The 14,259-nt window shown below is 49.0% G+C and overlaps 1 protein-coding gene across 1 annotated transcript; it reads right to left on the reverse strand.

Annotated features, from left to right (window-relative positions):
- Positions 1–1,134: 1,134 nt before the first annotated feature.
- Positions 1,135–4,453, reverse strand: PRR18 (proline rich 18). The gene is made up of 2 exons (XM_031011817.3): positions 4,093–4,453; positions 1,135–4,016 (listed from the first exon to the last, which is right to left on the reverse strand). Exon 2 carries the CDS (start codon positions 3,984–3,986, stop codon positions 3,099–3,101), a length of 888 nt encoding a protein of 295 aa, XP_030867677.2. The 5' UTR covers positions 3,987–4,016; positions 4,093–4,453; the 3' UTR covers positions 1,135–3,098.
- Between the last annotated feature and the right edge of the window lie 9,806 nt (positions 4,454–14,259).

A 14,259-nucleotide genomic window follows, 5' to 3' on the forward strand; every position in this document is an offset into this window, starting at 1 on the left:
GACAGCATCAGTGTGGCAACTCCAGCCTCTAGGGTACCAAAACCCACCTTGAACCATGGTGCGGTACCTTCTCCCACACAATGCTGAGGGGCGCTCCGACTCCAAGCCAGACCATGGGGCCTCCACTACAGGCCATGGGAGCAGCTGTGCCCTTACCCAGGCAGCATCTGGACAGAGGCCATGCTGGGGAACCACATCAATCCAGGTTTCCCAGAGGTCACAAAGGCCTGTGTGTGCATTTCTGTTGATGCAAAAGTGTCCTTCCTTACTAGAGAGACTGTTATTTTCAGACTTTCTTTGAATGATACACCACGGTTGGCTGAAATTACCATGCTGAAAAGCAAAGATCCCACAGATCACCCACCCTAAACTGAACTGCATGATTTCTAGGGAAACCCCACAACTAATGGTTCTGACAACTTGGCATCCACTTTTCTAGAAATAAGGCAGATCAACATAAAAACCTATCTTAAAGTGCCAGCTATTCTCTAAATAGAGGGAATTAAGTCACATATTGCTCAATCTTTGGAACTGGCAACACTTTTACTTACATAGTGGCACCCAATTTTCTCTCCTGGGATGGAAGTCCTCCTCAGTTCCTGCTGTGAGACATTACAGTTATGGGAGAATTTGATAATAATATAATAGTAATCTAATAGTCTAGCAATTATTCAAATTGACCCTTTAATTTCTGATTGGTATGACCTACCAGTATGAAATTACTTTAGGCAAAATAAAAAAAATATTCTAGTGAGTGTATATAGGAGGAGTCCTTAACCTGGGACCCATGAGCTTCTTAAAATATATGCAAATTATATGCAATGTTTTGTTGCTATGTGGTACACGGTTTTAGGAGTCCTTTTGGAATATAGCTTTCACGGGGATTTGTGGCCCCATAAAAGGTCAAATGTCATTGCCAAATAACCTTACAGTATTTGACTATCTTAAAAATCCTGGTAGTGATTTTTAAAAATTCTAGTAGTGATTAAAACCAGCAAACCTTTTTCAACTCCTGGAAATCCCAGAACCTTAGGTTGAGTGCCACTATGAAGAAATCATGTCATGTGAATTGTAAATCCCTCAGTAGTCTCTTCCTGACCAGTTTTCAGTGTCCCCCTCAAAAAGAATCACAAGTCACTGAATTTCTCTTTTATTTAAGCATTAATTGGAGCACAGCGACTTAGAAAACTTTCTCAAAATGTCCTTAACACCAATGAAAAGATATCATGTGTCACATGTAAAACCTTTTTTCTGTTTGTTTTTTATTGAGGCTCATTGACCAGGGAAACATAAATGTTCCACTCATCTGCTTTTAAAGTAGAGAACAAGGCCCACAAACTCTATTTAATAAATACAAATTACTAAAAATGTGCTTAGTGTTGTATTGTGGCCAGTTAAGAACAGGAGATGCTGGGACAGAGCCTAGAGAAAGGGCGGGAGAAGAAAGGAAATCAAAATGAAGCAGCTGACAGGGACGTCAGGGAGACACACAGGTGCAGTGACAGCCACACTGCAGCAGAAGCTCAGCTTGGAAGACAGAGGCTGCAGAAAGTCGGTCCCTCTAGGATGCCACCAGGGAAAAGTCTTCAAAATGTTGTTGTTACCGTGACCAAGGGCAGAAGTCTAGGCATCTTAATTATTGGTATTTGCACTAAGTGCAAGACGAGACCAAGTTGAGCCACTCCTGTCCTCGGCTCGGAGTCAGTGCACTCTTGCTCCACCCTCTCAGCTCCAGACCGTGTGCCCTGCCCAGGACGGCGCACTCAGAGACCATCTGGGTGGGGGTGGAACAAGAGCAGCACCGTCACTTGCATAAGCATTGCTAGTTTTGCCCCTCTAGAATTAATATATTCATTTTAAGTAAAAGAAAACTTATCTCCAAATTCAAAGAAGTTATTCAATGGGTAGGTTTTTTTCTGTTTTTGCAACTCATCTGGCAGCTGACCTAGCTCCCAATGAATTAAATGCTTCACATCTAACTAAATGTGTGCCTAGAATTAGAGAGAGAGAGAGAGAGAGAGAGAGAGAGAGAGACAGTGTGTGTGTGTTATTAGAGCAAAGACCTCCACAAGAAAAATACAAAATCTGTTTTAAAAATGTAAGGCTTCAATTTAAAATACAATTAAGACTTGATACATTTAAAGTCTATCAAGATAAACATTAAACCAGTTATTGGCTTTTACAAAGTCAGTCAAAAATTGAGGTAATACATTACTCTTCTATAACCAGCCTTATCTGATTATAACATTTTATTTCCTTCTCATCCTTCTAGTTAGATATTCTCAGATACATGGAAGAAATATGTAGAAATCAGCCTCCAGTTAGCGGGGGAAAGGATATGGTTACGAAACAGAGGAGGAGCTTTACTCTCTATTCAAATAATACACAGAAAAAATGTAATCAGCCGAGCGGTTTCCATGGAAGCGCTCATTGACCAGGGCTCACCAGCGCCTGGCGATGCCTACCCTTCCGCTTTGGAGACTGGAAATTCGGTTAACTGAGTTTCAGGGATGTCTAATACCCTCAACATTTTTCTGACTTGGGAGAAAACAAAATCACGAATGTAGCACCGGGTCCCAGCTCTGCAGGAGGCCACCGTCGCGGCCACCCACCTGGGCCATCGCCCACCGCACTGTCCAGGGTGCCCGGCGCCGGCTGAGGGTGACACCACAGGGGGTGCAGATGTAGCCCTGGGGAAGGCCCGCCTCCAGGCAGAGGGTCTCTGGGACCTAGACGAACCCTGGGGCTCGGGGCACCAAGAGGCATTTTCTCAGTTGCTTAATTCCCCACGAACTGCATGGATGCTCGGCGATGCCAAGAGGAGGCCAGAGTGGGGCAGAGGCAGGCATCTGGGGTAGATACCACCGGTGTGAACGAGAAAGGCCCGGGCTGCCGGCTGCCGAGGGCAGGAGGGGGGCCGTGGCCGTCGGGCGAGTCTGGCTGCGCCCCACGTGGGCCAGCTTGCGCACGGGTGTCCCGAAAGTGGGCGCTGGCGGCCAGAGGAGCCTGCGGTCTCCCCCGAGGGCCCCTAGGCGGAGTGGCGCGTGCAGGAAGTGAGGCGGGATCAGGCCTGGCCTGTCCCCGCAGGCCCGCTGGGCTCACAGCGTGCTCAGGTGCCGCCGTGAGTCCAGGGCCCCCGCCCGGCCCCGCGCGGCAGCCGCCGACTCCACGCCGCGCAGCCACTCCGTGCACTTGCGGACCAGGCCCTCGTCCACCGCCTCTGGCTCCTCCTCGTACTCCACGTCGTCGTACCTGTGCCGCTCGTTGAGCAGCGACACCTTGAGCATCGGCCGCAGGGCCCCGGGCCGCGGGCTGAGCTGGGGAACCTGCAGGCCGCCGTGCAGCAGCTGGGCGCCGGGCGGAGGCGCGCGGCGGCCCTGGCCGGGGGTGGGGGGTGCGTAGGGGTCGCTGGCGGGGCCGCCCCTCCGCGGGCCCGCGGCCCTAGCCGGGAGACAGGGGGCGAGTAGGCGCCCGGGTTCGGCCGAGGGTGAGGGGAAGGGCCTGCGGGGCCGCGCCAGCAGCTGCTTCTCCAGATGACGCTTCTGGATGACCAGGATGGCCTCGGGGGTGAGATTCAGGGAGAAGCGCGCAGCGGCGTCGGGACAAGCCCCCGCCCCCGAGGAGGTCCCCGCGGCGGTGGTCCCCGTCCCGGCCGAGGTCGCCGCGTAGGTGGTCCTCGCTGGGCTGTGGCCGGAGCCTGCCGGCCGGGGCGGGGCGCACGTGGCTGGGGCCCGCGCGCGGCTGGGCAAGGCCTGGGGGGAGACGCCCGGAGGGGCCGGCGGCTGCGTCCTGTCCAGGCCGGGGCCGCGCCGGGCCGGCGGCCTCTTGAGCGTGGCGGAGGGCCAGGAGCTGGAGAGGAGCCCCTCGGGCCGCTGTGGGGGCCTCTTCTTCTTGTCCCCCGCGGCGCAGGGCCTCCGGGGTAACTGGCGCGCGGCTTGGGCCCCCGGGGCGGGGGCGGGCGGCGGCGGCATGGGCGGGAAGGGCATGGTGCAGCCGAGCCGCCGGATCCTCAGCCCCTAGAAAGAGAGGCGGGCGCTCAGCCACTGTGCGCGGAGCGGGTCCCCGCAGTCCGGGCGGCCCCTCCACACCCACCTGCGTCCAGCCGCGGCCTCTCCGGCTTCCTCACATCCCAGCGACCAAACCCGGGGACTCAAAGAGAGGCGCTCCCACCCTCCCCTCCTCCTGGGGGTGCTCCCGGGACTGGACCCTGCAGGAACCGCCTCCCGCCGTCCGACTGTGGGCGAGTCTAGGCGCCCCCGGGGCCCCACAGCTGAGACGCGGGCCGGGCCGGCAGGAGGAGGAGCCCAGCGCGCTCGCTAAGGACGCGGCCCTGCCAGGCCCCGGGCTGTGCCCGGCTGGTGTCACGACCGACTGTTGAATGGGAGCAAAGTGCCAGGACAGCGGAGGGCGGAGCGCGCGCCAGGCATCCCGGGGCTCCCCCAGCTGGCGCTCCGGTGGTCGGAGGTTAATGTAGTCCGTCGAAAGCCAGGAGCATTCCCCTGCGGGAGCCGGCAGCCTTCCGGAGTCATAGGTGGAGGCCCTGCACGTTTGAGAGAAAATCCCTTGTAGCCTCTCCGTGCCTTCGAGACGGCGGGAAAGGCACCGCCAGTAGATGCAGCTCTGCGGCCCCACACATCCTGCTTCACAGAGAAAAGCGGGCTGGAGCTGAGAGGGGAGAAATGACCCTCAGTGAATCTTACATAGTGTTCATGCCACCCCTTGAGGAGTCACTTTCAAATTCAAAACCTAAGTACCTATGAACAGGCAAAATAGTTCAGTTTCAGCTATATAATGCTGATTACATAGCAAATATTAGACATTAAGTCCCTTTAATAATTCCTATGAGCAAAACAATATATTTATCACTGTAGCAGAGATTCAGAATTAATGAGATAAATCTTCACTGTCAATTTACATTCTAGTCGTAGACACATGAAGACATCCTACAATATTCAAATGTTTGTTTAATAAATAATTGAACAATTGCAAAGTGACGGATCAAAAAGTCAGCGTTTCATGTGTGCAGTCCCTGCATTACTTAAGGATAATCATCAACTGCTTAGATCTCCACAAAGTACTTTCCATCAGATACACTTTTCCGATGGAAACCAGGTGTGTGATGGTTATGGCCCCAGGTTAGCTCCAGAGCACCTTCAACTGTGGGTAAACACAAATGTGCCCTGTGCCAACAGTCACAGCAGGACAGCATCGCCCTCCCCCAGCCGCCTCAGTCTCCGAGGCAGCAGCAACGCCTCCCCTTGTTGACTGTTGGCGGCCTCAGAGAACTGCGCTGTGGATACAGGGGAGCGTCAAGGAAACCTGGCAGGTGGTGGGAAACACTTCTCACCAGAGCTTGGGTTGGGGTGACAGGTTTGGGCCCTGTCATCTCTACCAGCACCTCCCAAGCCACCCCAATACAGCTCTGAAACAAGCCTCCCAGCTCACAGGCACTTTCCCTCCATCCCTGCCAGCCTGTCTCTGCCGGTGGGCTCAGGCTGTTAATCAGCTTGACAGGTGAGGTCCTAAGATACTGAAAGCTCCTCCTCAATATGTTTTATTCCAGGTTTTAGAATCTCTGGATGGGTGTGGGAAGAGGCACGTCAGTGGCGGCAGGAGGCCCACAGTTCTGTGCCTGGAAAGTGGAGAACTGGAAGAGAGGGTGAGGCAGGAGAGGACGGGGGTGGGGCGGGGGACGGTATCAAATATCATTTATGGGGGCACAGCTGGAGAGGCAGGCTATGGAGAAAAATCAGCAAACACTTGGACACTCAGACATCTGAGTTTGGAGCCTCGCAGTTCAAAAGCTGTGACGGTGCTGGTGGGGACTTCTCTCCTTCCTGTCTCCTTACTCTTAGGATGCTTCAGAAGGAATGACAGTTTTGGGGTGAGAATGGGTTGGTGGCCTCATAGTAATGCTCCCGACTTCCATTGCTGTCTCCATTCTGCTGGGACACTGGTCGTACAGAGGCGAGGTAGCTACGCACCTGCCATCACACAGCTCTAACGGGACGGGAGGAGATAAGAGTCCACCCCAGGAGTACGAGTCCAAGCCCAGATTGCAACTTTTACACTAAAGCTGAGAGGGAAAAAGTCTTGGTAGATCAGGGTGATTGGATTAAGTGACCTCTCACCCACAAACTAGTAGCGATTTGGGCCTTTTTAACCCAAGAAAAGTGATAGTTTATCAGATTAATGCACATGTCTGACCAGACAAGAACTGGGATTCTCCAAGTCCTCCCAGACGACTCATACCAGCCCAGAAGCTTGGAGACATGGAAAGCTGTAAGTTTGTGTGACCCTTGAGAGGCAGAAAAGTACATTCTGAGTGTCCGCCACCTCATCACCAGGCCAGGCAGGAGGGGCAGTGCCTCTTCCCTGTCTCCCCAGAACCCCCAGAGCAAAGCATGCTCCTACGAGGGGTTCTGAGCTCTGGGTTCTCATGGCGGGTTGGTGCCCCAGGAGTATGGAGGAGTTAGCATTGCCGACGGACTATCCCCTCTTCAGACTCTGATAAAAGCACCCAAATGACAGCCTCACTTGTCCCCTGCCCAGCTACTTCTGCTACTTGAAACCTTCAGCTCCTTGTAAATTAGAAGTTAGAAAGATTGGCTTGGGCCTGAAACAGAATGCGTGAAAGCAGCCTCTGTCGCTGGCCCTCACTGGTGCCGTGGCTGTTAAAGAATCCATTACAAATACCCTTCGGCTGATGCAAGCAGCCAGCAGCAGTTCCCAGCAAGGAAAGCCACTCCAGAGAGATGGCTACGTTTAACTTCAGGACAGCAGGTGTAACTGAAAAGCGGTTAAAGAAATATAGTAGCTGGGTACAGTAGTTCACGCCTGTAATCCCAGCACTTTGGGAGGCCAAGGCGGGTGGATCACCTGAGGTCATGAGTTCGAGAACAAGCCTGACCAACACGGTGAAACCCTGTCTCTACTAAAGATACAAAAATTAGCTGGGAGTGGTGGCACGCGCTTGTAATCTCAGCTACTCAGGAGGCTGAGGCAGGAGAATCACTTGAATCCGGGAGGTGGAGGTTGCAGTAAGCCGAGATCGTGCCATTGTACTCCAGCCTTGGCGACAGAGCAATACTCCATCTCCAAAAAATAAATAAATAAAAATAATGTAAAATTTAGCTTACAGTTTACAAGGGATTTCTCATAGCTTGCCCAGAACACAATAATTATAACTATTCATATGTAATATTAAATAGTAAAGCTTGGGTACTAGAATACTGAGATCAGCTAATCTGTCTCAGAACTAGATTTTGGGGTTCACCTGAACAAGAGCTGATCTCTAAAATGCATGATTACATCTTATCTTGCATGATTACATCTTATCTAAATTTACTGTCTCAAATAAGTTGATTTAAAAGGTCAGCTAAGCAAAACCAAATACAGTTTACCCTTGAACACCATGGGTTTGAACTGCGAGGGTCCACTTATAGGAGGATTTTCCTCTGCCTCTGCCACTCCCGAGACAGCAAGACCAACCCCTCCGCTTCCTCCTCAGCCTACTCAAGGTAATGGTGATGAGGATGAAGACCTTCATGATGATCCACTTCAATACTTAACAATAGTAAATGTATTTTCTCTTATTTATGATTGTCTTAACATTTTCTTCAGCTCACTTAAAGAATACTGTATAATATATATAATACATATAACATACAAAATATGGTGTGTTTTTTGCTTTTGTTTTTGTTTTTTGAGACAGGGTCTCTGTTGCCCAGGCTGGAGTGCAGTGGCGCGATCTTGGCTTACTGCAAGCTCCGCCTCCCGGGTTCACGCCATTCTCCTGCCTCAGCCTCCTGAGTAGCTGGGACTATAGGCGCCCACCACCACGCCCAGCTAATTTTTTGTACTTTTAGTAGAGACGGGGTTTCACCGTGTTAGCCAGGATGGTCTCGATTTCCTGACCTTGTGATCCACCCACCTCAGCCTCCCAAAGTGCTGGGATTGCAGGCGTGAGCCACCGCGCCCGGCTAACACACAAAATATGTTAATCGACTAAGTTATCGATAAGACTTCTGGTCAACAGTAGGCTATTAGTAGTTATGTTTTGCAGAGTCAAAAGTTACACAAGGATTTCTGACCCTATGGGAGGCTGGTACCCCTAACCCCCACATTGCTTAAGGGTCCTATGTATTTGGAACTGTCCATATTTTTGACTTATGTTTTACGTCATTAATGTTTTAAATTAAATTTGATTTTCAGATTTCAAATATAACAATAACACAGTATTGTCCACATGTGGGAATGGTGATTATCCACCCGCCCCACTATTCTGTCAGAGTAAAGTGTGTATCAGAGTAAAGAATTTCCATTACAACAACCCTTTAAGACATTTCCAGTGAATAATATGTGCACAGAGAATATTCCAATCACTAAAATAAAACACCAGGAAGTTTACATTCAGGCCCAACTACAATTACAGAGGGCAGCTGTTCCACCGATTTGAACTGTGTGGACTGAAGAATTATCAAGGCTGCAGCTCGGTGACCCTGCTGTGTAAAGGGCCTCAGATCTGATCATCCCAACTGCCCAGACCCTACAGAAATGATCCCAAGGATTCCGGGCTCCCACACGATGCGCACTGGCTGCTCAACTGCTCACTCCTGCCTCGTAACCAGTGAATAAAATTAGAGCCAGTAATCACATCACAACACCAGGAAATTAGCCATTATTTGAAAAACATTTTTCTCATTAACTTAATTTCTTCTTTTTTACTAAGGCATATAATATTTAAATGTACATTCAGAAAAACTTCAAAATGGGAACTATTTCAATATATTGTTTCTCATTATCCCCTATGGCCTACTTCTTTCTATACTTTCTCAAATCATTTTACATGATATAACAGTAAGCAGTCAAACATCTAGAACTAAAACCAAACCTGAATTTTAACACAGGAGAAGCTTATTCCAGTTTAAAACCAATTTTATTACTTGGAAAACTTGCCAATAACTTAAAAATGTCTACATTTCTTCTAATGCTGGTCTGTTACTGTGAAAGGCTTTGGGAATTAAACACTTAGGAAATGTGTTGGATGCTAACAATTTTAAAGTACTTCTTTTTCCCCATTATTAAGAAGATAACAGGCAATGTCTATTCCGCACTAAATAATCCACTTTATCTGGATTAGTTACATCGTTGAAAGCTCATGAAAGCCCTGTGAGAGCAGTACTAGCAATACTTGCATTTTACAGATGACAAACCAAGGCTTACCTAAGCAGTCACACAACTAGCACGCGGGCAAGGGCAGCCTGTCTAGACAGGGGGCGCCAGAGCACACGCTTCCCTCCATGCCGGGGCGGGGGGGGGGGGGGGGGGGTCCCAATTTCTTTGGTCTCAAGACCAGATGGCCGAGAACCCCAAAGAGCTTCTGTTTTGTGGATGTTACCTATTATGTTAACCTTATTAGAAATTTAAATAGCTTTAAATACATTACATGTTAGCGATAAACCCATTATGTTAACATATTTTTAATATATTTTTAAAAACTATTTTCTAAAATAAACAAATGAGAGATGAGTGGTGGGCTCAGTAGAAGCCATAGGATCTCGCACGCACTGTGTTCTGTCCTGTGCCATCACGCACCACGGGACCACAGTAACGCCACTGTGTGCTGGGGATCGCAGGAGAGAGGAAAAGAGTGACGCTGGCTCCGTATCACTATGAAAACAGACCCTAACAGGCCTCTGAGACCCCAGGTGTTCCGGGAACACGCTGTGAGAAATGCCGCATTGAGACCACTGAAAACCAGTAGCCTTTCTATCAAAAATCCTTAACCCAGTAACCCGCGGATGGCCCAAATGCATTCCATCGGTAGCAGCAGTTGCTTTGCTAGCAGAAGAAAGTAGAAAAATAACCTTTAGAGGAAACCTCATTGTGAGCACACCTCACCAGTTCACAGCTATCCTAAGTAAAAGAAAAAAAAAAAAGCAAAAAGGTAGCTTACTAACTCAAAAATCTAAAAGTATAGGGCTATTCTGTTAGACAAAGGTGATTTAACGTTAACCACTAAAAATTCCCTTAACCCAGAAGGTTTCCTAACGAGGAATTTAAATCTTAATTACCATACAAAGGTCTAACCAGACCCAGGAGGAACTCCCTTCAAGACAGGACCATAGATGGTTCCTCCCCGGTGATTTGAGGGGAGAAAAAGAAAAGCCCACAATTGGTATTCAGTAATTGATAGGGAAACTCTAACAGAAGCAGAGTTAGGAAAATTGCCTAAGAATTGGTCTGCTCAAACGTGCGAGCTGTTTGCACTCAGTCAAGCCTTAAAGTACTCACAGAATCAACAAACTCTATCTCAATCCTGACTCAAAAGGTTACCTACACCCTCTCTGAAACGAATTTGTGCAAGAACTGTTGTTTATGGGAGTGGATCTTGATGGGGCAGCTGGGTTGTCATGAAATACTCAGGAACCCAGCCCAGCTCTGGGACTCACCCCTGAGCGCAAAAGCAACGTTGGGCATGCTGGTAAAGGACCACTAGAATCCAGCAGCCCGGACCGCTTTCTTGGTGGTCAAGAAAGGTGGGAAAAGGGGTGCAAGACTGCTACATCAGTAAGCATAACTAATCCAATAAGCAGAGGTCCATGGGTGGTTACGCACCCTGGAAAGGAATAAGCATTAGGACCATAGCGGACGCTCTAGGACTAATGCTCATCGGAAAATGACTAGGGGTGCTGGCATCCCTATATATATATATTTCAGATGAGAAACATTCCCCTCAAGGCAAAAATGCCCCCAAGATGTATTCTGGAGAATTCAGCCCAGTCAGAGTGTATGTACCTTTTTCCCTCTCAGACTTGAAACAAATTAAAATAGACCTAGGTACATTCTCAAATAACCCTGATGGCTATATTGATGTTTTACAAGAGTTAGGACAATCCTTTGATCTGACATGGAGAGATGCAATATTACTGCTAAATCAGACACTAACCCCAGATGAGAGAAGTGCCACCATAACTGCAGCCCAAGAGCTTGGCGATCTCTGGTATCTCAGTCAGGTCAATGATAGGATGACAACAGAGGAAAGAGAACGATTCCCCACAGGCCAGCAGGCAGTTCCCAGTGCAGACCCTCATTGAGACACAGAATCAGAACATGGAAATTGGTGCTGCAGACATTTACTAACTTGCGTGCTGGAAGGACTAAGGAAAACCAGGAAGAAGCCTGTGAATTATTCAATGATGTCCACTGTAACACAGAGAAAGGAAGAAAATCCTACTGCCTTTCTGGAGAAACTAAGGGAGGCATTGAGGCAGCATACCTCTCTGTCACCTGACTCTATTGAAGGCCAACTAATCTTAAAGGTTAAGTTTATCACTCGGTCAGCTGCAGACATTAGAAAACAAACTTCAAAAGTCCACCTTAGGCCTGGAGCAAAACTTAAGACACCCTATTGAACTTGGCAATCTCGGTTTTTTGTAATAGAGATCAGGAGGAGCAGGCGGAATGGGACAAACAAGATTAAAAAAAAAAAAAGGCCACTGTTTTAGTCATGGCCCTCAGGCAAGCTGACTTTGGAGGCTCTGGAAAAGGAAAAGCTGAACAAATCGAATGCCTAATAGGGCTTTCTTCCGGTGGGGTCTACAAGGACACGTTAAAAAAGATTGTCCCAATAGAAATAAGCCGCCCCCTCGTCCATGCCCCTTATGTCAAGGGAATCACTGGAAGGCCCACTGCCCCAGGGGACGAAGGTCCTCTGAGTCAGAAGCCATTCACCAGATGATCCAGCAGCAGGACTGAGGGTGCCCGGGGCAAGCACCAGCCCATGCCATCACCCTCACAGAGCCCCGGGTATGCTTGACCATTGAGGGCCAGGAGGTTAACTGTTTCCTGGACACTGGTGCGGCCTTCAGTCTTACTCTCCTGTCCCGGACAACTGTCCTCCAGATCTGTCGCTATCCGAGGGGTCCTAGGACAGGCAGTCACTTGATACTTCTCCCAGCCACTAAGTTGTGACCGGGGAACTTTACTCTTTTCACATGCCTTTCTAATTATGCCCGAAAGCCCCACTCCTTTGTTAGGGAGAGACATCCTAGCAAAAGCAGGGGCCATTATACACTAGAATTAGAAGGAAAAAGGGTAAATATACAGACTCTAAGCATGCTTACCTAGTCCTCCAAGACCACGCAGCAATATGGAGAGAAAGGGAATTCCTAACTTCCGAGGGAACACCTATCAAACATCAGGAAGCCATTAGGCCCCCCAAATTCTCTTCACCTCTGAATCTACATCCTCCGATCCCTGCCTAAAGATAATTTTATGGGGAAGAAGATTTGCTTGTGTCTCCCCAGGTGACAATCAGGTGTCTATGTGGGTGCCCACCAACCATCTGAAGATCTATCACGAGCCACGGCATCTAGTGGACCCACCTGCAGAGTACAGTGCGAATTGAAGGTTTGAAAAGCCTCGATTTGCTTTCTCTGTGCCTTCTGTTAATCAGAAAAGGCCTGTTTCTCATTATCAGTGGCCTCCCGGCTACAGCCACAAAAGTTTTTGCTTCTGTTTCAGTAGATTTACTAACGTGGGGGTGAGGGTATGCTTGTGTTTTTGCAGGAGATGAACGAACCGTGTGGATGCCCTCAAGATGTGTAAGACCATGGAATGGGAGACTGGAGGGACCCATGGATCCCAACCTTGGACCGGGTTTCCCCAGTATGAGCCATGAGCCAGTTGAATCTGAATGCAAAGAAGGAATGAGGACCGACCGGAGTCACGATGCCTAACGGGCCAATGCTTTCTGACTCAGCTCCTCTCTACCCTGAATATGAGAGACCCTAATAGTTAGGCAGGAGTATCGTCGCCCCTATTCAGCATGAAGAAGTTACAGCAGATGGACCTTCATCCTTCTGCAACCCCTAGGATTAAAGGTCCTCTTGTAAAAGGGAAAGGGGAGATATGTTGGAAGCGTTCAAACCAGAGCCATGCTAGTAATTAATAATGATAGCTAGTAATAATGATATCTTCTCTTTTACAATAAAGAGAAGCGGGGCAATTTGGGAAAAAGCTGAGTATTGGGGGGAAACTGAGGCAGGGCTTGCATAATGTCCTCTGGAATGTGTCTAGACTTGCTGGCTCCTTGCTTCTAGCCTTCCTAGGCTCCTAGGCGCCTATTCCCATTATCTCAAGTAGCAGAACATGTTCCATATAAATGCTAAACTGTCACAGCTGTAAATCATGTGCTTAATGCAACATCACCTCCACATTCTCACCACCTGTTTCTTAGTTGGATTACCAATAAACACCGTGGGCTCCCAGAGCTCGGGGCCTTCACAGCCTCCGCAATAGCAATGGCCCCTGTTGTCCCACGTTTCTCTCTCAAACTTTTTTCTCAATCTTTTGACTCTGCTGGACTTTGTCACCCCCACAACCTGGTGTTGGGTCTGATCACCCCAACAATTTTGTGCCTGGGATGTCCTTGTGTTCACGAGTCATTGGCTCTTGAAAAAACTATGTGGCCAGGAAGCAGGAAGAGCTAGGAAGTAAGGTTTTTTTGTTTGTTTTTTGAGACAGAGTCTCACTCTGTTACCCAGGATGGAGTGCAAACGAGCAATCTCAGCTCACTGCAACCTCCACCTCCTGGGTTCAAGCGATTCTCCTGTCTCAGCTTCCCGAGTAGCTGGGACTACAGGCGCCCGCCACCATGCCCAACTAATTTTTGTATTTTTGGTAGAGACGGGGTTTCACCATATTGTCCAGGCTGGTCTCAAACTCCTGACCTTGTGACCCACCCGCCTTTGCCTCCCAAAGTGCTGGGATTACAGGAGTGAGCCACCCTGCTCGGCCTACAGTTGAAAATCTTGAAAGCAGTTATGTGAGATATGTGAACCAGAGAAGCCCATCTTGAATAGCGGCTGGGTAAAATGAGGTTGAGACCTACTGAGCTGCATTCCCAGACAGTTAAGTCATTCTAAGACACAGCATAAGATAGAAGGTCAGCAGAAGATACAGATCATAAAGACCTTGCTTATGAAACAGGCTGCAGTAAAGAAAGCGGCCAAATCCCACCAAAACCAAGGTAACAAGAGAGACCTCTGGTCGTTCTCATTGCTACACTCCCACTAGCGCCATGGCAGTTTACAAATGCAATGGCAACATCACGAAGTTAGCCTATATGGTCTAAAAAGGGGAGGCACGAATCCACCCCTTGTTTAGCATACCATCAAGAAATAACCATAAAAATGGGCAACCAGCAGCCCTGGTAATAGACAGCCCTGCTCTGCCTATGGAGTAGCTATTCTT

The sequence above is a fragment of the Gorilla gorilla genome, chromosome 5, assembly GCF_029281585.2.
Source record: "Gorilla gorilla gorilla isolate KB3781 chromosome 5, NHGRI_mGorGor1-v2.1_pri, whole genome shotgun sequence".
NCBI lineage: Eukaryota > Metazoa > Chordata > Mammalia > Primates > Hominidae > Gorilla > Gorilla gorilla.

Bases quoted from the DNA above. Each gene is read 5' to 3' on its own strand.
- PRR18 (XM_031011817.3), bottom strand. From the start codon at position 3,986: ATGCCCTTCCCGCCCATGCCGCCGCCGCCCGCCCCCGCCCCGGGGGCC.